Source organism: Oncorhynchus clarkii, chromosome 13 (assembly GCF_045791955.1).
Source record: "Oncorhynchus clarkii lewisi isolate Uvic-CL-2024 chromosome 13, UVic_Ocla_1.0, whole genome shotgun sequence".
Lineage (NCBI taxonomy): Eukaryota > Metazoa > Chordata > Actinopteri > Salmoniformes > Salmonidae > Oncorhynchus > Oncorhynchus clarkii.
Genome location: NC_092159.1, coordinates 55462137 through 55485172, shown reverse-complemented (window position 1 = coordinate 55485172; position 23036 = coordinate 55462137). Strand labels below are relative to the sequence as shown.

General features: G+C 40.2%; 1 protein-coding gene and 1 pseudogene across 1 annotated transcript; both read right to left on the bottom strand.

The window, feature by feature from the left end:
• The window catches only part of LOC139423593 (sterile alpha motif domain-containing protein 9-like), a 14107-nt pseudogene extending 157 nt beyond the window's left edge, over window positions 1–13950 (bottom strand).
• Window positions 13951–14101: 151 nt separating this feature from the next.
• Window positions 14102–21939, bottom strand: LOC139365120 (sterile alpha motif domain-containing protein 9-like). Its single transcript, XM_071102528.1, has 3 exons — window positions 21876–21939; window positions 20579–20616; window positions 14102–20008 (listed from the first exon to the last, which is right to left on the bottom strand). Exons 2-3 carry the CDS (start codon window positions 20601–20603, stop codon window positions 15360–15362), a joined length of 4674 nt encoding a protein of 1557 aa, XP_070958629.1. The 5' UTR covers window positions 20604–20616; window positions 21876–21939; the 3' UTR covers window positions 14102–15359.
• Window positions 21940–23036: the final 1097 nt, after the last annotated feature.

Sequence of the window (23036 nt, the reverse complement as noted above, 5' to 3'; positions counted from 1 at the left end):
CGTTTTTCATTGGCATTTGGTAACGAGGCAGAATACAAGGGGATGACTCTGATCTTGCTTCCCTTGGTAGTGCCTCGCACAAAGAGCTGCCCGTTTTCCGTCCATCCTTCAACACGTTTCAGCATTTGCACCACCTCAGGGGTTGTCCACACCTCTCCACCTCTCCACTTGAGCCTTCTCTCTGTGAGAGGTCCCTTTATGTGCTTTTCGATTGCACTTCGATGAACAATCTTGTACAGACCCCTTGCCTTTCCAAAAAAGAAGTGAGTCACTATTCTCCCTTTCCGTGGTTTTGTTTTGAGCATACATAGTCTTTGAAGGTCGTCAATTGCTGAGATTAAGACCTTTTCATATTTTGCAGAGCTAGCTTCCTTCCAACGGTTGTCATTTGGATCCTCTGGCCAGAATAAGATTGAAAGCAAAAAGAAGGCACTTGCTGACCTGCTGCCTTCCCTGTAAAATCTCATGCTCAGATCTTGAAGTTTCGTAAGCGCAACCAGCTTTGAAGAACCAGGTAAAACACAAGCAAGAGCTATTTGAGAGAAAATGAAGTTGATCAGTTCTGTTTGGTCAAGGTCATTCCTTTGGGGGTTCTCTGGATACATGGCAATTATCTCCTCTAGCTTTTTGCCACATCTCTCATTCTTCTGATCAGAGAGCAGGGAGAGTATGGTTGTGACATTACCACCACCCAGCTGGTAAATGTTCATTTTTCTTTTGAGTGGAGAGACCATTCCAGTGTCACTGCAGTCAGACACTGGACTGTCTAAATGTGAAACAACATTACAGAAAAATCCAGCATAAACAGCACTTTTCCTTGTAAGCCATTTTCTTGGATTGCTCACTTGTTCAGGTTCTCTTGTGTCAAGCTCCTCTTCTTCCTCACTTATATGTGTACGATAGTAACTGAGATCTTCAGAAATGCACTCAAGAGCAATGTAAATACTCTTCTGCATTCCTTTTAACTGACCATGGAACTTCATCCAGGGTTTTTTGACAGCGTCTGGTATGTTGTCACTGAGTAAATACCTCATTAGTTCAGACTTTCCTTCTTCTGTTGAGAAAACATTCACTGATGATATGAGTTGAAGTAGCCGACATCCAACGTCTACTTCCCCAAAGTAGGAGCTGTTGAGACTGACTGTCTCTGATTTTGGAGCTTTTTCAGAGGCACGGAAGGCAGCAATTCCTTTCAGAGCTGTACCGATGGCTTCAGAGACCTCTTCGGGCCTTAGTTCAGCTTTCTCCAGAGCATCATGCTGTTCATAAAACCACTTCTTGTACACCTGCCCCTCCGTATCAAGGATGTAAGTGTCATGTGGCAGCTGTGCTTTTGCTTCCTCCGCCCAGTGCTGGGCTTCAATGAATAATTTGTTTGTGTAAAGCAGTCGTGCAAGCTGCTGGGCTACAAATGCATTCTTTCCAAAGTAAGTGTAGGCTACTTCTAAAAGTTTAATTGCTTTTTGAAGGCCATCCTTCTCTGTACAGACATGCTCAATTAAAGGAGAGAAAGAACTGTCGTCGGGATCTCCTCTGCTTATTTTGTTTCGTCTGATGAGCAGATCTCGGATAAACTTTAAAAATTCATCCCTACCAAACCTATGATCCATCAGCACCTTATCTAAGAGAAGAGCCTTTGCGATACAGCTTTGAGGCTGAATGGCAGACAGCTGTTTCAGAATTTCCTTTGCTACAAGAGGATGGATTCTAATAGATGAGATTTGTGTTGTACTTTCTCTTAGGTGTATGAAAACAAGTTTAGCTTGTTCACTTAGAGAATTCACAAATGTATGGTAACGGAAACGATCCATTTGAATACCTAAGCCCAGGGAGGCCTCACAATGTGACACAGATATGCTGGAGTTCGCAACATAACAGTTCAGCAAGGCCACAAATCTGATAAGGCGAGTGGTGAGAGATGAGTGGTCAATATCCTCCAGTAGGTTCTTCACAAAGTCCTCAATGTAACTCTTTTGGTATTCCTCACTCATGAGTACAAAAGCAAGAATGGACTCTGGTTCAAAAATCAGTTCCTGACGTTTCTTTTTGAACAGAATCTTCTCCTGGCTAGACAGCTTGTGTGTTACTGCTACTGTCTGGGAAGGCATTGTTCTGCTCATCTTTTCTGGGTTGTGGCATCTTTTGCAGACAAGAAGGATGAAACATAATACAGAAGAATTGATCTTCATGGTTGTAATTCCGTTATGTAATTCATGTCTGAACTCATCTATATACTCTGCATTACAGTCATCCAGCAGCAAGAGCACCGGGAGACAACGGTTTTTGTCTTTCTCGTCATATTCTCGCAGGCGTACTGAATGCTGACATACAGTTTGAATTAGGTATGATTGCTTAACCACTGCACACCGGAGTTTGGTTCGACAGTTCCAGAGGATCTGATGTGCGACTGTGCTTCCACCACTGCCAGGTTGGTGACATATGTTGACACTCTGAATGGACCTTTTTGTTGTATCATCCTGTAAAATGGCCTCTAAAATCTTGGTTGTTTCTTTGTATGCGTCTCTCTGAATGACCTCTTCACACTTCACTTTTTCTGCAAGCCACAAGTGCATCCAGCTGATTTTCCCTCCTTGATAGAAATACTTCTCATTGTTACTAACTTGGTCATTGTCCATTACATCCAAGTTTGTTTCTTCACACTGATCAGTACTGACTATGTCCAGAGAAAGCATTGTGTCTTCATCTATAGGCTTCAGGAAGCACAGACCTTTGTTGAACACAGGTAAGCGTCGACTCAGTTGTTTATTGGAAAGCTGAATGCTTTGAATTGTAGCATCTACAAGACTCATTGGCATGCCAACAATACTAATTTGTTCCAGTGATTCCAAATCACAAGACGCTTGAGCGAGACTTGACCACTTGTTGTAGTTCTCTTTGGACTCTGAAATGATGGCCAAATCCTCATGGCCATTCATTTCTGCATAGAATTCATGAAATGTATCAACAAGTGGCTGTTCGACCTGAGACATGAGCAAGAAAAGCACCACAAATGAACCTTCAGGAAGGATTTCATTGCAGATGACAGAGACAGTCCTTTTCAGTTGTTTTTTCTTTGTTCTGATCCAGGTTTTTTCATCACAAGGATCTTCTCCACCAAGGTAATGATTCCGCCCATTGCAGAATATCCAGCTTGTCCGATCAAATAGCTGTAAGCTCTTCTTGAAGTCAGTGGTGCTTAGACCAGGATCAATAGCAAAGTCATGCAAAAAGTGGAGGTTAGCAGCATGGTGCTCACGATATTGTCCACAAAGTCCAGATGTTTTGGAGTCTGGATCGAAGTCAAAAACACAGAATATTTTCATGTGCACTAAGAAGTTGATAGTCTTCAGATGTTCTTCTTGAAACTTATTTGTCACAATGATGAATGACAAGGTGTCATCCATGTACTTTTTTCCACAGGTCAAGAGAATTGACAATTTTCTCCCAAGATCCTCCCTAGTGTCTGCAGCTGTTTGACTGGTAGAAGACTCTGCCTCTTCCCTCTGTAGATCTTTCTCTTTCAGTCCTTGAATGAAACGAACTAAGTCTTCACCAGGTATGCGGGGTGTATTGGCCCCTACTCTGTGGTATGGTGCTTTCTCTTCATAGATTACTTTGTTAGTTTTCTCGCTGAACTTTGGAATAGTAACACTGTAGAGTTGGTCTTTCACCACTCTTGCCTTTGGGACAACATCAAATTCAATGATCCAGTTTCCTCCACTGCTCCCCTTGTCAATTACCTCAATAAACTTTGGATTCCTTATGCATTTCCTGGCATCAGAATGGTGGTTTAAATCCTTGAAGCAGTTTTCAATGTAGTCCAATGCATCCACAAAGTCACTTTGGTTTTCAACTGGTATTCCGATGATTTCACCATGCTTGTAGCTGCCTTTAATCTTATCCATGACCCCAAAGTGTATTGTGCCATTGGTCCGCATGTTCATGCACCCACAAGCAAATCTGATTACCTCACTTGCGACTTTGACTCTAAGCTTCAGTGGTTCTAATTTGTGGGCAATTTCCAGTGATTTGTATTCATGGCATGGAACAATCATGTTTTCAGTTCCAGTCTCTGGTGGAAGCACTCTGTGCTTGACATATCGGAAGTCTTTGTCATGTTCATCAAATGCACGGAAGTTACTTAGAGAACAAGATGAGCCATCTGTTTGTTCATTTTCACTTGTGGAATTGGGTCCCCTTTCACTTGTTTCACTGGTCCTCTCAACGTTGTGTTCTGACTCTTGTGTGAACACAGCACTGGAACCAACATTTCTGGTATCTCTCTGTGCTACTGCCTGCTTTTAGATTCTGTGTTCTTGGCTTTAATAAATCAATTTGACCACCTTTCATTTCAATTGTGTCACGCAGATATTCTTTTTGCAGCTTTATTAGTGCAGGTCCTGTAACCTCCTCTTCGTACAGTTTCAGAATGTACTTCTCTTTCACTCCAATGGATTTTAACCAGGAGCTCACATGGGATTCTGTCCATTCGCCACATGTCAATCTAGAAATGTGGTGGCTTTGGACATGGAATTTGGGAAAAAAATGAAAGACATTTTTCTATAAATGTCTAAACACCTCCCTCTGCAACTGGATCCTGGACTTCCCGGCCCGCCCCCAGGTGGTGAGGGTAGGTAGCAACACATCTGCCATGCTGATCCTCAACACTGGAGCTCCCAGGGGTGCATGCTCAGTCCCCACCTGTACTCCCTGTTCACCCATGACTGCATGGCGAGGCACGACTCCAACACCATCATTAAGTTTGCAGACGACACAACAGCCTGATCACCGACAACGACGAAGCAGCCTGTAGGGAGGAAGTCAGAGACCTGGCCAGGTGGTGCCAGAATAACAACCTCTCCCTCAATGTAACAAACCCCTCTATTACACTACTGCTACTCTCTGTTCATCATATATGCATAGTCACTTTAACCATATCTACATGTACATACTACCTCAATCAGCCTGACTAACCGCTGTCTGCATGTAGCCTCACTACTTTTATAGCCTCGCTACTGTATATAGCCTGTCTTTTTACTGTTGTTTTATTTCTTTACCTACCTATTGTTCACCTAAAATATTTTTTGCACTATTGGTTAGAGCCTGTAAGTAAGCATTTCACTGTAAGGTTGTATTCAGCGGACGTGACAAATAAACTTTGATTTTATTTGATTTAAATGTGATTGGGCACATCTTCCCATTCTAAATCAACTAATATGTCAGCTTGATGACTTTAAATGTTTTACCATTATGATAACATTATACCTCCAGTAGGAGTAGTAACACCAATGACGGTAACACCAATGACACATTTTAGGTAATTGAGGATTTTCTTAAATGGAGGCCAGAGATGCTCAAATCTAAGGTCATTAACTTAATAATTTACTAAAGTGATATGATTAATGAGAAACACCGATGACACTTTTTATTCAGACACACTAAATAATTCTCAAATGTATGACATGTTAAAAGGGTGTTATTAGCTAATAATTTTCCTAGGACATTGGATCGTTGGAAATTTGTATTTTGGTCTTGGAGTCTAAATTGGAGATGTTTGGTTCCAACCCTTGAATGAGTAGGTGTTCTAAAACTTTTGACCGGTAGTGTACAGTACCAGTCAAAAGTTTGGACACAACTACTGATTCAAGGGTTTTCTTTATTTGTACTGTTTCCTACATTGTAGAATAATAGTGAAGATGTCTAAACTATGAAATAACACATATGGAATCATGTAGTAACCAAAAAAAGTGTTAACAAATCAAAATGTATTTTATATTTGAGATTCTTCAAAGTAGCCACCCTTTCCCTTGATGACAGCTTTGCAAACTCTTGGCATCCTCTCAACCAGCTTTATGAGGTAGTGCATTTCAATTAACAGGTGTGCCTTGTTAAAAGTTAATTTGTGGAAATTCTTTCCCTTAATGCATTTGAGCCAATCAGTTGTGTTGTAACAAGGTAGGGGTGGTATACAGAAGATAGCCCTATTTGGTAAAAGACCAAGTCCATATTATGGCAAGAACAGCTAAAATAAGCAAAGAGAAACGGCAGTCCATCATTACATTAAGACATGAAGATCAGTCAATACGGAACATTTCAAGAACTTTGAAAGTTTCTTCAAGTGCAGTCGCAAAAACCATCAAGCGCTATGATGAAACTGGCTCTCATGAGGACCGCCACAGGAAAAGAAGACCCAGAGTTACCTCTGCTCCAGAGGATAAGTTCATTAGAATTAGCTGTACCTCAGATTGCAGCCCAAATAAATGCTTCACAGAGTTCAAGTAACAGACACATCTTAACATCAACTGTCAGAGGAGGCGTGAATCAGGTCTTCATGGTCGAATTTCTGCAAAGAAACCTCTACTAAAGGACATCAATAATAAGAAGAGACTTGCTTGGACCAAGAAACACAGGTAATGGACATTAGACCGGTAGAAATCTGTCCTTTGGTCTGATGAGTCCAAATATGAGATTTTTGGTTCCAACCACTGTGTCTTTGTGAGACGCAGAGTAGGTGAACAGATGATCTCTGCATGTGTGGTTCCCACCATGAAGCATGGAAGAGGGGGTGTGATGGTGCTTTGCTGGTGACACTGTCTGTGATTTATTTAGAATTAAAGGCACACTTAACCAGCATGATCACCACATCATTGTGCAGCGATACGCCATCCATCTGGTTTGCGCTTAGTAGGACTATCATTTGTTTTTCAACAGGACAATGACCCAAAACACACCTCCAGGCTGTGTAAGGGCTATTTGACCAAGAAGGAGAGTGATGGTTTGCTGCATCAGATGACCTGGCCTGCACAACTACCTGACCTCAACCCAATTGAGATGGTTTAGGACCGCAGAGTGAAGGAAAACCAGCCAACAATTGCTCAGCATATGTGGGAACTCCTTCAAGACTGTTGGAAAAGCATTCCTCATGAAGCTGGTTGAGAGAATCCCAAGAGTGTGCAAAGCTGTCATCAAGGCAACGGGTGGCTACTTTGCAGAATCTCAAATATAGAATATATTTTGATTTGTTTTATAGTTTTGATGTCTTTCAGGATGTTGTGTATCCCTGGACATAATCAGAATTCATGTAAACATTACAGTTTAGAAAATATAGCTTGTCAAAAAAAGTGGTCTCTTTGCACAAGTTACCTGGGGTATGGATAAATTGAGCATTGAGCCGCCTTGGGGTAAGACGGTATACATCTACAAAATGCTGTACTGTATGAAATATTATCACCACCTTTGAAAAATGCACTTGCATCTTGAGTTCATATGTATAACAAATGACAAAAATACTATTCATATTACTAACAACATGTTTCATCATTTGTATGGGTTATGTTGAGGCATTGGCTCAACTTGCCCCTGGCCAAATGGCACAATTTACTCCAAAGCAACCATTTTGACTATAATAGCCCACACAGTTACAAGGATGCACTTTCATGTTAGGTTTACGACCTCAGATTGATGCTTAAAGATGTATAAACTGATGTATAAAACTGTCTTAAAACGATATACTTTGAATTTAGATACAAGCGTCATGAAGCCTCTAACACATTAAATTAATTCGACTTTTTGAAAATCTGTTTTTGGACCTAACTTGCTTACCACTTTTTCCATGTGGTATCTTCCTTCACAGACTCCGTGAAATTATGACGAGATATATGCACATGGTTTCCCAGAAAAAAAGGGTGGCTCAACTAAAACTTTGGAACAACTTAGCCCACTCTCGCCACCAACCATGGGCATGAGGCCCTCTATCCTGTCTCCTGGAGGCCGCTACTGAAGCTCTCTTCTATAGGTGTGGACATTACACCCTTTTACTTTCCTCCTGCTCTGCTAGTAGAAAAACTAATTAAATTACCACCTGGTGATGTCACCAGTCAGACCAAAACTCCATCCCACCAAAACAGGCTGAAATTTCAGGCGTTCTTTTAAAACAGCTCTTACACTAAAAGGACATTATCATAGTTTTCACAGTTTCACAATATTATTCCAACCTCATAGTGTGGGAATATATATAAAAGACAAAAATCACAGTTTTGGCTGCACTGGGCCTTTAAGGTGTGAGTGGAAGACAATATTCATGCAATATCTGAGCCTTGATGTATATTATTTTAGCCAGTTTTTCCACAGCCATTGCAAAGTCATAGCAACAGAACTCACCCTTACATGTTAATATGATTTATTATAATATTTAAGGCTTGATTCTTTAGACCAGGGGTATTCATCCTGGGGTCTGGCAAAAATAAAACATTTTTTATTTATTTCAATGTTTTTATGGATATCGCTAGCAACAACAGAATAAACACATTTTGAATTACATACATGTGGTAAACCGTTGTTTAACCAGCTAAAAAGCTGCTATTAGTGAAAATGTGTTTGGAGTCATTTTTCTTGCTAATAGGCTATGTTAGAGTTTACACTTCCTCTTACAATTATAACGTGGGGATGTCAAAATAATGAAAAACCATCCACTGAATCTATATACTTTAAAATGTTGATTAGGCTACTTCTCATTCCCATTATCAAATCAAATTTAATTTGTCAAATGCGCCGAATAAAGCAGGACACCTGAGTTTTCGAAACAAATGTTTCAAATCTCCACATTTCACATGATATCAAGGGAGATGCTAACATGCGCTCGCACAAACTGACTCACACACAACCACACAAACTAAAGGTCACTGTAGACCTTACAGTGAAATGCTTACATTCATCTGAAAACATCAAAATGTTTTTTTGTTCACATATGATGGGGGTCCCTGGGTTGTCCGTTTGCCTGGGTGGGGGTCCCTGGCCGAGAAAAGGTTGAAGACCCCTGCCTTAGACTATTCTATATTCAAAGACGATATGTGTAGGACTATTCTTTCTGTATCAATATCTTTCTTACAACAGTTGATAGTAACTGGATCCTGAACCTTTCCCAGTCCAGAGTCTGTGGTGTACTTCATGTTGAATGGTAAAATGTGTGATGACCGCTCTAATAATGAAGGGTGTGACCTGTACAACTGAGAAGATGACTCATTCCTGTTTTAGATAATAGCCTATTCTGTATGAACTGGAGATTCAGCTTTTTAATAATAATAAAACAATATGAATTGATTGGATAAGTAAATCATAAATACATCATGTAATAAACCATGTCAAGTGTTATGATCGTGTTTAGCCATGTTCTTCTGGACGATACAGTAAGGTGTGTTGTACAGACAATATACAGTATACATTTCACACTTTCACAGTGCAATATAGGAAATAATATGGTTGACAATATTAGGATAAATTAAGATGTGTCCACCACACATTAGTTATTAAGTACCCATAGTAAACGTTGGTTCCAAGATAAGGTGTTACATCTGAGTGTTCACAAACTGTTCATTTTTCACATGGAGTAGTCAACAGTACTCCATGCACACTTAGTAGATATCTGTTGTTGTGTCTCTGGCTATGGAATTAAATGCTATTTTATCAAATCAATTCTCTGTAATTATTATTACCTGATTAAACTAATCATGTCAATTTAATTAACTAGGAAGTCGGGGGAACACAGAATAATTAGTTTATATAGAGCTACTATCTCCCCAAAACACTCTTAAAGATCTGATGATCTTTTATATCAATAGCAGTCAATTATTAATCGTCACCTTATTCAGTCTCATCTGAACATCGTCAAATTCTTGGTTATCGTCAAGTTGAATCAGCAATACAAAAAATTGGCTTAATTATTTATTTACTTAATACCAAAATAATCACACAGAATTACATATACACAGGATGGATTATACATTGATTACTAATCATGTCATAAAAGAAAACGTCCCTAGCGGAAGAAACCGATATGACGGCTGGTTACACAAAGAAAGGGTGTTAGGATTGGAATGAAAGAGCGGGAAGACTGGGGAACAAAATGACTGGGTCTCTATTGCACCTTGTGAAGCTATGCTATCGTATATACAGAATCTTATGCATCCTAATAACCGCCCATTCGGAAAAGGAAAATGTTAGACGAAATATTTACACTGAGCTGCGCTTCGATAGATGGGTCGAAGATGGAAGGCTGGTTTTCCCAGTAGAGATCGCCCTTGTCCTTTGAAGAATATTTCTGGTCGTAGTAACCCTGTCGTCGTGTGGTAGAGCAGATATGTTGTATTACCCTGTTGTTCTGAAGAGATTGTCTCCTTTCCTAGGACACAAACGTTTACAGCTGCAGCTGATAACTTGACTTCTAGGATGTACAACTTCTTCTTTAGTGAATAAGAGTTCAAAGTTCATTCCATTTTGTCATAATCAGCTCGTCATGATCTACACCCAGAAAGGGCTACGTCATGATACTATACTGTACATGAGGTTTTAGTGTACTGTATATAAAAAGCTAGCTAAGCGACATGGAAAGGCTACTTTTAAACATTATGTTCCTTTAATTGATGATAAGGTTCAATGATAACAAATCAAGGTACTGTGCATTGAATACATACATGAACCTACACACACATTTACATTACAAAAACAAAACTGCTTGTAATATATGGACAGTAAAGAATTACTATACATACAACAACAGTATTCATTATATATTTGCACTTTATTCAAACAGGGACTTATTTAAAACCCTCTGTTTTTACAAATGACTTCTTAGTCATCTCAAAATATCACTGTTTCAAAACATTTACTAGCTCTTGTTTAATGTACTGATTATACAATACAAGAGTAAGGTATTGTTCATATAGTGTCTTAACTACAACACCATTTCAGTGCATAATAAACAGTGCCTCACTTGGCTCATTGGTACAACAGAATACATAACTCAGATACACGTAAGAGCCGCGCCACTTACTGACTGGCAACATCTCGTGGCAAGGTCACGCAATATCACGTGTCTAAAGACCTACTCATTAACACATTTAGGGAAATCCATTCCAAGAAAAAGGGGGGCATTACCAGAGACAACATTGTGGGCAACGCCATGTTTGCTTAACTGCCCTTTGCAGCATTCAATGACGGTGGCTGAGGGAGTCAGTCAGTTCGTCCAGCTCCCAATAGTCAGAATAATAATCCACGATGATGAGGTAGTTGGTTTTGCTGAATGTGAGTCCATTCAGACCTTGTACCATGGGAGGGGAGGGATTTGTTGGGGATGAATGTCTCCATTTGCTGTCACTTCTGAATGGAGTTGCAGGTGACACATTTGCTGTCTCTTCTGAATGGAGTTGAAGGTGATACATTTGCTGTCTCTTCTGAATGGAGTTGCAGGTGACACATTTGCTGTCACTTCTGAATGGAGTTGCAGGTGACACATTTGCTGTCACTTCTGAATGGAGTTGCAGGTGACACATTTGCTGTCACTTCTGAATGGAGTTGCAGGTGACACATTTGCTGTCACTTCTGAATGGAGTTGCAGGTGACACATTTGCTGTCTCTTCTGAATGGAGTTGCAGGTGACACATTTGCTGTCTCTTCTGAATGGAGTTGCAGGTGACACATTTGCTGTCTCTTCTGAATGGAGTTGCAGGTGACACATTTGCTGTCTCTTCTGAATGGAGTTGCAGGTGACACATTTGCTGTCACTTCTGAATGGAGTTGCAGGTGACACATTTGCTGACACTTCTGAATGGAGTTGCAGGTGACACATTTGCTGTCTCTTCTGAATGGAGTTGCAGGTGACACATTTGCTGTCTCTTCTGAATGGAGTTGAAGGTGATACATTTGCTGTCTCTTCTGAATGGAGTTGCAGGTGACACATTTGCTGTCACTTCTGAATGGAGTTGCAGGTGACACATTTGCTGTCACTTCTGAATGGAGTTGCAGGTGACACATTTGCTGTCACTTCTGAATGGAGTTGCAGGTGACACATTTGCTGTCACTTCTGAATGGAGTTGCAGGTGACACATTTGCTGTCTCTTCTGAATGGAGTTGCAGGTGACACATTTGCTGATGAAGAGCTTTACATCCTCCGTAATCCATGGCCAGAAAACAGAATATGGTGTAATTGCAGACCGCAATTCATGGCGTTTCGTGATATAGGTGTACACTGATATCAGGAAACTCCCATTGACACCTGCCATTCTGGTGTCATGAGACTGATGGTTTCTTGACACAGATGATTTGTTTACATACCAGGTCAACAACTGTTGTTCCCGAAGCAAAAGAAACATACGCTCCTCTTTGTGTGTCCAGAAATCTCTCAGTGTGACTCACAGCCTATTTGGTTCTGAACTTCCGGACCAGCCTTTGTTGATTTGAGCATGACTCGTGTCTTAGTTAAGATGTTCACATCACTGTGTGATCCACCTGTTCCAGGTCAGTTGTGGCCAGGGCCAAAGCGTAGACTGGCTGGTGTTTGTGTTTGACTGTGCTCTGGGGTTGATTGAGCAGTTCTGGACAGGAAGTCAGTTTGTAGTTCTTTGCCTTGTTTGTGTTGCACATGGAGCTGGTATCTTTGTAACCTAAGCAACATTTTCTGCAGTCGCTTGGGTGCTGTGAGTAGGAATTTCTTGAAGACTGTCATGAGCGGCTTGTGTAGTCACTTTGTGACGAACTATATGCCAAGCAGATACTGATCAAACTTGTCACATGCAAAAACAATGGCGAGACAGTCTTTCTCAATCTGTGCATATCAATGTTCTCGAGGCAAATGCATTCAGGTTTTCCTTTCTCAAGGCCTGTCTCACTGGCATCACACTGCAGTGTGACTTTAACTGTTTAATAGTCCCAACTGCTGCGCCATGCTGTGGTAGCCATGTCCATTCAATGTCCTTGTCAATCAGTGGTCTAAGCGACTCCCACACATCAGATAGGTGGGGCATGAATTTTGAAGATAGTTCACAAACAAAAGCTGAAGAACAAACCCACATCCAGGTACTTCTTTGTAGGTGCTGGAGTTATAGGAGGCCCTCTGTGGTGAGAAGATGACCCATGCTACAGCACACTAGGTAGCTTTATCCTGAGTTTGTGTTCAACTTCAGATGGATATCTCTGGCTCTCTGCAGGAGAGCTGTGTGGTTTCTGTTGGGATCTGCAGTCGCTTGTTCTCACTTCTTCTCATTTGTGCCGCCACATCCATAGGGTAGAATATCCTCTACGATGACACTCAATCCTTTTAGTCCCTGTAGTGCTTCACGCTGCCTGCGCTGGTATTCTCCAGCTGCTGGCTTGATTCCAAAATGCATTCACAGCCATCTATACCTGCTTATCGGTGTCCAAAAAGTTGTTAGATAGCTGCCCGCTTCATCAAGTTTGACTTGCCAATGGATATCTTTGGTGTTGAGTACTGAGAATACTTTGGATATCTCTGGTATAATCTCTTCTATGGTGGGCATCTGGTAGTGCAATCTCAGTAAGGTTGAATGCACTGGGTGTACATACAGATTCGTAGTTTGTCTGGCTTTTCAATGACGACCATGTTGCTGATCCACATTGTTAGCTCTTTTGTGATGATTTTGTCATTAAATGTTTGGCCTTTGTAATATTTTCTTCCAGTGGAATATGTATCCGTCTTGGTAGCTGCTGCATAGGCAAGGCTGCTGCATTCACTTCTGTTGTTTGGTCATCTGACCCATTGTATTCCTCTACTAGATTGAGTTGAGGTTTGCTTGTTTACAAACTCTGGCAAAATGGTTTTGTTTGCAGCATGCTTTACAGGTGACACAGAATGCTGGGCATTTGGCTTTGGCATGTACTGAACTACAGTAATGACTGGGTGAGTCTTTTGTCTGTCTATTTTTGTTAATAACCCCTGTAAACTGTGACCATAAGTTTGGCCTTTTGATTCTGAACATCGCTCCTGGGAGGTACAGTATAATTTATTTTACAGTCTTTGGTTTACCTCCTCCCATTTTCTTGATTTGCATTGGTGCTTGTTCACTTGAACGACACGTCAATGGCTTTGTTCAGTGTGAGCTTTGGTTCTCGGAGCATGCATGCTTGTACACCAAGATTCTTAGTGACAATGCCTGTCATGGATTAGTTCCCTTCGTAATGCGCCAACAACCACGTGTCTGCTAGCTCCCTACGATTTGCAATGTACTGCTTTACTGTTTCACATTGACTTTTGTTAGAGTTGCGTCAATTCGAATCTGGTATCAGGATAAATATGACAATGAGTCACCGATTGTATACTATGTATTTTTTATTAGCTAAGCAATAAGTGGTAAATGCAATTTTCGTATATACGGGCTCTCTGTCCCACCTCGCAGGGCAAAACAGAGAACTGACAAGACGTATGTAAAACAGTATTCTTTATACTGTGATAGACAGTTCCAACCCGTCTGTTGGCCTATCACAGTAGAGACTGGGCGTGGTTTAAACTTGCTCAGCCTATTGCAGGCGCTCAGGCGGGTCCCCGCCTCTTGGCGCTTCTGTTGATAGATGTAACTTGCTGTGTCGAGTATCTATGCGCTCATTCCCTAGATACCGTTATCACATATCGGGTTTCTGTTATTGTTAAGTTTGAGTTCTAACAAAAACAGTCTGTGGTTTGCTACACTACGTTCTGTATGTGTCCGTTTTTATGTTATTCTGTATTTTTCCATCATGAGAAAGTCCCATGGCCTTGAAACTGTTAACAATGTTTCAAGTCAGCTATGTTGCATAACACATACATACATCCACACAAGCCAACAGCAGATAATATTCAATCATATATATGGTAATGGCTACAATGTAAAACACAGAAACCATTGAAGCATTGAACACGTACTTCTCGTAGATTATGTTTCTGGATGGTTGAAATTGTTTTTGTAGCGCCTCAATATTTTTTTACAAGTCCGTTCTCTGCTTCAGGCATATTCAGATGCCGCTGTAACAGGTGGCATTCCTTTCCCATCACTGTTAGCAGAGTTGTTATGCAGACCCTTTCTTCCTTTTTTTCCAGACAGGTAGATATCTCATAGTTTTACCATTGTGCTCGAAAGAATGTCCAGTTATCATATATATCGCTCTTCATGTCCTTGGGCTCTGATACAGGAATTGCCAGGTAAGCCATTTGTTTCTTCTTGTTGGCTAGTTTGTGGGCAAGGCCCTTCATAGAATGCTTTTCTCCGTTGAGGACATATCTTTTTGGTTCTGACTTTTGACATCATGTTTTATGTACTTATTATACAATACAAGAGCAAGGTATGGTTCATATAAGTGTCTTTACTTCAGCATCATCAGGATTGCATGCATACAACTCCATGCAGTGCGTAGGAAACAGTGCCTCACTTGGCTCACTGCTACAATAGAATACCAAACTCAGATAAAACAGCAGTGTCACTGTTGACTGGCGATATCTCGTAACAGCTCTTAGATAATGTAGTAGGCGATCACGTTGGGAGATTATTTTGTATTAATGCTTGTGGTTTGTAGCATTAATCCTTAGACCTGTTAGATTAGTCCAAAACTTGAATGTCAAAAGCAAGCACCCCGTCAAAAGAAAAGCCTAGGTAGAAAGTGACATTTTCGTTTGCATTTGGTAGAGAGGCTGAATACCGTGGAATGACCCTGATCTTGCTCCCTTTGGTTGTACCCTGAACAAACAGGTGTCCATTTTCTGTCCACCCTTCAACACGTTTCAGCAATCGTACAACCTCGGGGGTTGTCCACACCTCACCTCCGAGCCACTTCATTCTTCTTTCACTGAGATTTCCTTTTATGTGCTTTTCAATCAGACCCTTGTGGACAATCTTGTATAGACCCCTTGCCTTTCCAAGAAAGAAGTGGGTCGCTATTCTACTCTTCCTTGGAGGAACATGTTGAATTTTGAGCTCATAAAGTCTCTGAAGGGCATCAATTGCTGACATTAGGACTTGGCTATGAGCTGGATTAGTGTTCTCTCTGCTTGGCTCCTCTGGCCAGAGCAGAAGTAAGAGAAGAAAGAGAGCACTAGCTGTTGACATGTTTTTTCCCTCTGTGTTAAATCTCATGCTGAGATCTTGGAGTTGTTGAGGTAAAAGTAACTTTGATGAGCCAGGTAAAGCACAAGCAAGAGCTATCTGACAAAATATGAAATTGACAAGTTCTGTCTGGTCAAGGTCATTCCTTTTGAGGTTTTCTGGATACATGCCAATTATTGCCTCCAGCTTTTTAGCAGATCTCTCTGTCTTCTGATCATAGAGTAATGACAGGATGGACGTGACGTTTCCTCCTCCTAGCTTGTAAATTTTCATTTGTCTTTGGAATGGGTTGGCTATTTCAGGATTAGTGGCTATTTCAGCATCAATGTTGTCAGGCATTGGGTTGCCTAGATCAGAAACATTACAAAAAAAGCCAGCATACACAGCACTCGTCCTTGTTAGCCATTTCCTTGGATTGTGTACTTGTTCAGGCTCTCTTGTGTCAAGTTCCTCTTCCTCGTCACTAATGTCTGTCTGAAAGTAACTGAGGTCTTCAGAAATGCACTCAAGAGCATGGTAAATACTCTTTTGCATTCCTTTCAACTGGCTGTGGAAACTCCGCCAAGGATTTGTAACTGCCTGTGGTTTGTAGTCAGTCAGCAAATATTTCATCAACTCAGAATTTCCACCTTTGGTTGAAAAAACATCAACTGATGATATGAGTTGAAGCAGTCTACATCCAACATCCACCTCCCCATAGTAGGAGCTGTTCAGACTGACTGTCTTTTTTAAGGGTGTTTTTTCTGAGGCACGGAATGCAGAAATTCCTTTCAGAGCAGTGTCAATGATGTCAGTAACCTTTTCAGGCACTAATTCTTGCTTGTCAAGGGTGTCATGCATGTGATAAAACCACCGCTTGTACACCTGTCCTAATGTGTCAAGGACAAATGTATCATATGGCAGGATTTCTTTTGCCTCTTTAGCCCAACGTAGGGCTTCCTCAAATCTTGTGTTTGTGTAAAGCAGACGTGCAAGCTGCTGGGCAACAAATGGATCTTTTCCTAAAGATGTGTAAGCTGCTTTCAAAAGATCAACAGCTGTTTGAATGCCCCCTGTTTCAGTGCTGACATGTTCAATCAGAGGAGAGAATGAACTGTCTTTAGGATCTCCTCTGCTTTTTTTGTTACGTCTGATGAAGAGAACTTGGATGAACTTCCAAAATTCATCCTTGCCAAACCTATGGTTCATTAGTACTTTGTCCTGTAGTAGATCCATTGCGATCATGCTTTGAGGCAAGGTTGTAGAGAGTTGCTTCAGAATTTCCTTTGCCACCAGTGGATGAATTATCCGTATGGACGAGATGTGTAATGGACTTTCTCCTTTGAAAGGTGAAAGGTGTATGAAAACAAGTCTAGCTTGTTCGCTGAGACAGTCCAGAAATGCATGGTAACGGATTTTATCCATGTGCATATCTATGCCAAGGGAAGCCTCACAGTGTGACACAGATATGTAGGAGTCATGAATGTAACAGTTCAACAATGCTACAAATCTCATAAGCCGAGTGATAAGAGATGAATGATCAATTTTGTCCAGCAGATTTTTCACAAATCCCTCAATGTAGCTTGGTTTAAAGCCCTCACTCATCAGTACAAATGTGAGAATGAAGTCGGGTTTAAAGTCCAGCTTTAGTTTCTCCAGTTTCCTTGAGAAGAGAGTCTTCTCTCCATCTGTCAGTTTGTGTGTCACAGCGACGGTCTGAGACGGCAATGCTCGGCACATTCTCTCTGGATCATGAGACATTTTGCAGATGAGCAGGATAAAACATAGGACAGAGGAACTTATTTTTTTTGTTGCAATAGCGTTGCCTATTTCCCGCCTAAGGTCATCCAGATAATCTCCATTGCAATCTTCCAACAGCAACAGTACCGGTAGACAGCTGTTTTTGTCCTTTTCTTCATATTCCCGTAGACGCACTGCATGTTCACACACAGTTGTGAATTCTTTTGATTGTTTGACAACTGCACATCGCAATTTTGTCCTCCAACTCCAGAGGATCTGTCGTGCAACTGTACTCCCACCACTGCCAGGATGGTGACATATATTCACAGTCTCGATGGGTCTTTTGACTCGACTACCCTGTACAATGTTCTCCAGAATTTCATTTGTTTCTTTGTATGCGTCTCGCTTGATGACCTCCCCACATAGATTTTTGTCTGCAAGCCACAAATTCATCCAGTCTATCTTCCCACCTTGATAGAAATACTTTTCAATGGTGTTGATTTTGTCTTGGTCCATTATCTCCACCTTTGTGTTATCACACTGGTCAACACTGACTATGTCCAAAGAATTAATCTCATCCTCTTCAACTGGCTTTAAGAAGCACAAGCCTTTGTTGAAGACTGGTAAGCGCCTTGTGGGTCGACTAACTGTAGGCTGAATAGTTTGAATAGTGGCATCAACATGACTCAGTGGCATTTCAACAATACTGATCTCTTTGAGTGCAGCCATGCTACAAGATACCTGGGCAAGGCTTGACCACTTTTTGTAGTTCTCTTTAGACTCTGAAATGATAGCCAAATCGTCATGACCATTCATTTCTGCATAGAATTCATGGAATGTATCAACAATTGGCTGTTCGACCTGAGACATGAGCAAGAAAACCACCACAAATGACCCTTTAGGAAGGATGTCATTGCAGATGACGGACACTGCCCTTTTCAGTAGCTTTTTTTTGGTTTTCATCCAGGTTTTTTCATCACAAGGTTTCTCATCTCCAAGGTAATCGCTTCGCCCATTGCAGAAAATCCAGCTTGGTTTATCAAAGAGCTTCAAACGGTTTATGAAGTCAGTGGTCTTCACCCCACTATCATTAGCATAGTCATGCAGGAAATGAAGGTTTGTGGCATGGTGCTCTTTATATTTCTCACATAGACCCGATGTCTTAGAATCTGGGTCAAAGTCAAACACACAAAATATATTCATGTGAGTCAAGAAGTTGATGTTCTCAAGATGTTCTTGTTTAAGTTTGTTTGTCACGATGATGTAGAACAGTGAGTCATCCATGTACTTTTTTCCACATGTGAGGAGGATGGAGAGTTTTCTCTTCTGATCCTCTCTACAGTCAGAAGCTGTTTGGTTGTCTGAGAGTTCAGCCTCCTCTCTCTGTTGATCTTTGTCCCTCAGGTCTTGAATGAAATGAATTAGGCCATCCTCTGATATGCGGGGTGTGTTAGCCCCTACTCTGTGGTAGGTGGCTTTCTCCTCATAGATTACTTTGTTGGATTTTTCGCTGAACTTTGGAATAGTGACACTGTACAGTTTGTCTTTTACCATTTTTGCCTTGGGGACAACATCATATTCAATGATCCATGTTGTTTCACTGGCCTCCTTGTCAATTACCTCAATGAACTTTGGGTTCCTTATGCATTTCCTGGCATCACACTGATGCGTTGATCCTCTGAAGCTCTTTTCAATGTAATCCAATGCATCCACAAATAAATCTTGGTTTTCAACTGGTATTCCTATGATTTCACCATGTTTGTAGATTCCTTTAACTTTATCCATAACCCCAAAGTGTATTGTGCCATTGGACCGCATATTCATGCATGCACATGCAAATCTGAGCACCTCACTTGCAACTTTGACCTTGAGTTTTTGTGGTTCCAATTTGTGGGCATTTTCCAGTGACTTGTATTCATGGCATGGAACAATAATGTCTTCAATTCCGGTCTCTGGTGGAAGTACTGTATTTTTTACATATCTGAATTCTTTTTCAATGTCATCAAATTTTCGAAAGTCACAAAGCGGCAAAGATGCCCCGCCCGATTTTGGTTCACATTCATTTGGTATGGAAACGGGTCTACTTTCACTTTTTTCACTGGATCTTGAAACTTTGTCTTTAGATTCTTGTGTGAACACAGCACTAGATTCAACATGGCTGGTATCTCTCTGTGTGCTACTGACGGCTTTTGTTTTTTGTGGTACTGGCTTCAAAAGTTCATCTCGTTTGTGCAGCATTAGTTGGATTTGGCCGCCTTTCATTTCAATTGTATCGCGTAGATACTTTTCCTGTAACTCAATTAGTGCAGGTCCTGTAACCTCCTCTTCGTACAGTTTCAGAATGTACTTCTCTTTCACTCCAATGGATTCTAACCAGGAGCTCACATGGGATTCTGTCCATTCGCCACATGGCAATTTGTTCCACTCTGTAAAAAATAATACTCACCCATATAAGACTTAATGTTCATGTTATATCAATATTTGCATCAGGGTTGGGGTGAATTCTATTTTCATTTTAGTCAGTTAAGGTAGTGAATTAAAATTAAATTAATACAAATAATAGTCAGAAAATAATTAATAATGATCTATTGAATGTGTAACTATTTGTAATTTTAAAGTGTTTTCATGGTTGCAAAGAGAGGGACGCAAAAGCCATCTCAATTCATGAATGAACAACATAGCCGGTTTACATATTTACATTTAAACATTCATCAGATGATGGATAATAGCCATTCCTCTCTGATTACATTTCATGACTAGGCTTAAGAACTGTGACACATTACATTTTTTATTTTCTTATTCCAGGTCATTATAAAACTTTGGCCAATCATTTAAAATGGATGAAACTTGGAGCTAAACATATCTAGGCCATCTCTACTTGATGTATAGAATTGATCAGAAACAGAATCCAAATTTCACTGATAGATATTCATTCAATGTTTTGTAAAACTACACACAGTATAAAAGTATTTGACAGTTTGATGTATCTGACTTACCCATCTTATAGACACTGCATGTCATTTAATTTCGGCATCTTTGAGAGAGGAAAATAAAAGGAAGGGTAATTGAGGCAAAAGTGAAAAATGAATTGTCAATAATTTTGCACTTGGAAAATGATTTACAATGAAATCATTCAAGCCCTGTTTATACCTGGTGCTAACATGCATTGTGTGTCCTGATCTTGTCCACATTTAGATTTTTAGACAGGTGTAGATGATTAAAATAACTGTTTGTGATCAGCTCTTCCTGACCTCAGGAGGTAGATAGAGGTATTGTATCTGGATATCTTACTGGATGATCAAACCATTTAAATCATCATTATACCCCTGTCTAAAACCATTGACAGGTGGCACCTTTGACCTAAGGCATCATTATTTGTATTAACATAAAATAATCATTATTTTGACAAATTTATTTTAAATAATTTGCATATAGGGAGGGATCAAGAAATAAAGTCACACTGTAAACAAGGTGGATGGCTAATAAACATATAAAATACCATATGTAGAAACAAGAAACCTTGATCAGAAAGTGATTGGGTCACCTTGATAGGAACACAACAACCACATGTTAGCATAAGGTGTAAACAGGGATTCAGATGGGTGCTTATCTACCCTCATACATGAACTTGATATTCAGCGCAGCATTGTTGTTCAAAGACAGGTTTGTCAGCTTTGACAATCACTTCAACCAGGAACCTCAGAACTTCCTCTTTAAAATAAAATGTTCTATGTTTAACTTTCATTAGTTGGAAGTATATGAACTTAATTTAAAAGTTTGAAACACATGTAATTGCATGTGTTTCTCACCCTATAATTCCTGCAGGAGTTCAACGACTCTTCTCTACACACCTTTTATCATTCGCATAACACAACATTAAGGAACGACAGTTAACGATTCTGAGTCCAGATTCCAAAACATAAACAATTCAATTCCAGTTCTTGTTTCTATATTTTATATATAAATACCTTAAATTATGTGCAATCGTAACAAAATGTTGTTCACTAAAAGTTCAGGCAGATATCATTCTTAATAGCTGAATAAAGTTAAATAGTGAGTCATTAAAAATGTATTGGTTTTATACAGAGATTCTAGAGATGAAATGGCAATGTTTAATGGTAACGTCGTAGATTGTGATAATCTTATGCCCTTAGTAATTATACTCTTTTGAATCCACAACTAAACCTAAACACATTGCACTTTTAAAAGCCTTTATGATTATTATGGCATTCAATTAGCTTCTTACAAAATACAAATGTTCCACAATGTTTAAGTACATTTCCTTCTGCTCACCTTGAAACTGACGGCTGAAGTTGTATTCACCATATGAAGTGACTACTTGACAGTGGGGTTGCTTTTATTTTCCGGGCATAGCAACAGGGTGTGTCTTCTGCCAGGGCAGTCCACATAGACATGCACTCTGTCCTAATGCCCCCGCGCATTTGAATAAAGTCCATCCTTTTGAACTTTTAAAGAGTAAGTGTGATATTATGGGGCTGACAACGTATTGAATAATAATGAACATAACTATCTTATCCTTGGTGCATACACATATTTAACGGTTTGATACATATTGTCATAAAGTATTTCTCTCCAATCAGATATGGTACTTAATGAGTTAATTATGTTGCAACAGCTAAATGTTGCAACACTGAAACTATGGGGGTTGTGCTGAACAGGAAATCGAAGCTTCAGGAAAGAAACGTCAAGGAATCGAAACTTCAGGAAAGAAACGTCAGGAAATAGAAACTTAAAGAAACAACTGGGTCATTCTTCAATTGCATTAGGCCTATGAGGGCTATTCAAAAGAAGTCCCGTTTCATTAAAGTACAAAAGGTTATTTTAGTATAAAAATCTTGTGGGAGTAACCAGATGGTTACTGGTGTTACTAAGAGGATGGGTTGAAGCCCAGGTCTCCTGCACACCACAACATTGTGTTAGCCTGCTGAGATAGGCATTAGTTTGTGGAGCTCGTCTTCAGGTCGCAGCTATAGATGGCTTACTAACACATTACAATGATAAACAATTACTCGGGTACCATCCAGACCTGGGTTCAAATAGTATTTAAAATCTTGGGTATGTGGGGTCTGCACTTTTGGGGCTATTCCATTGATTAGTCAATAGAGCTCGCCTCGTCTCCCTAGGCAGACATGTTGCCTCCCACAATATAAACAAGACTAGAGGGCACCAGGCAAGCTCAATCAAGCACAGCTATGTCTTGTATTTGAAATATACTAAACCTGGGGCTGCTGACATCTCTTACTGCCATTGTGGCTCTGTGCTCCCAGCCTGTTGTTTGAATAGTGTGTAAGGAGTTTTGGTACTGTGACAGTAAAGATACACATTTCAATTTTACAACGGATTAATACACTTTTATTGAAAGGGAGTTTCATTTTGAAAACTCCTTCTAAATGATGTTGAATACATGTGTTATAAAGGTTGTTATGCATGATA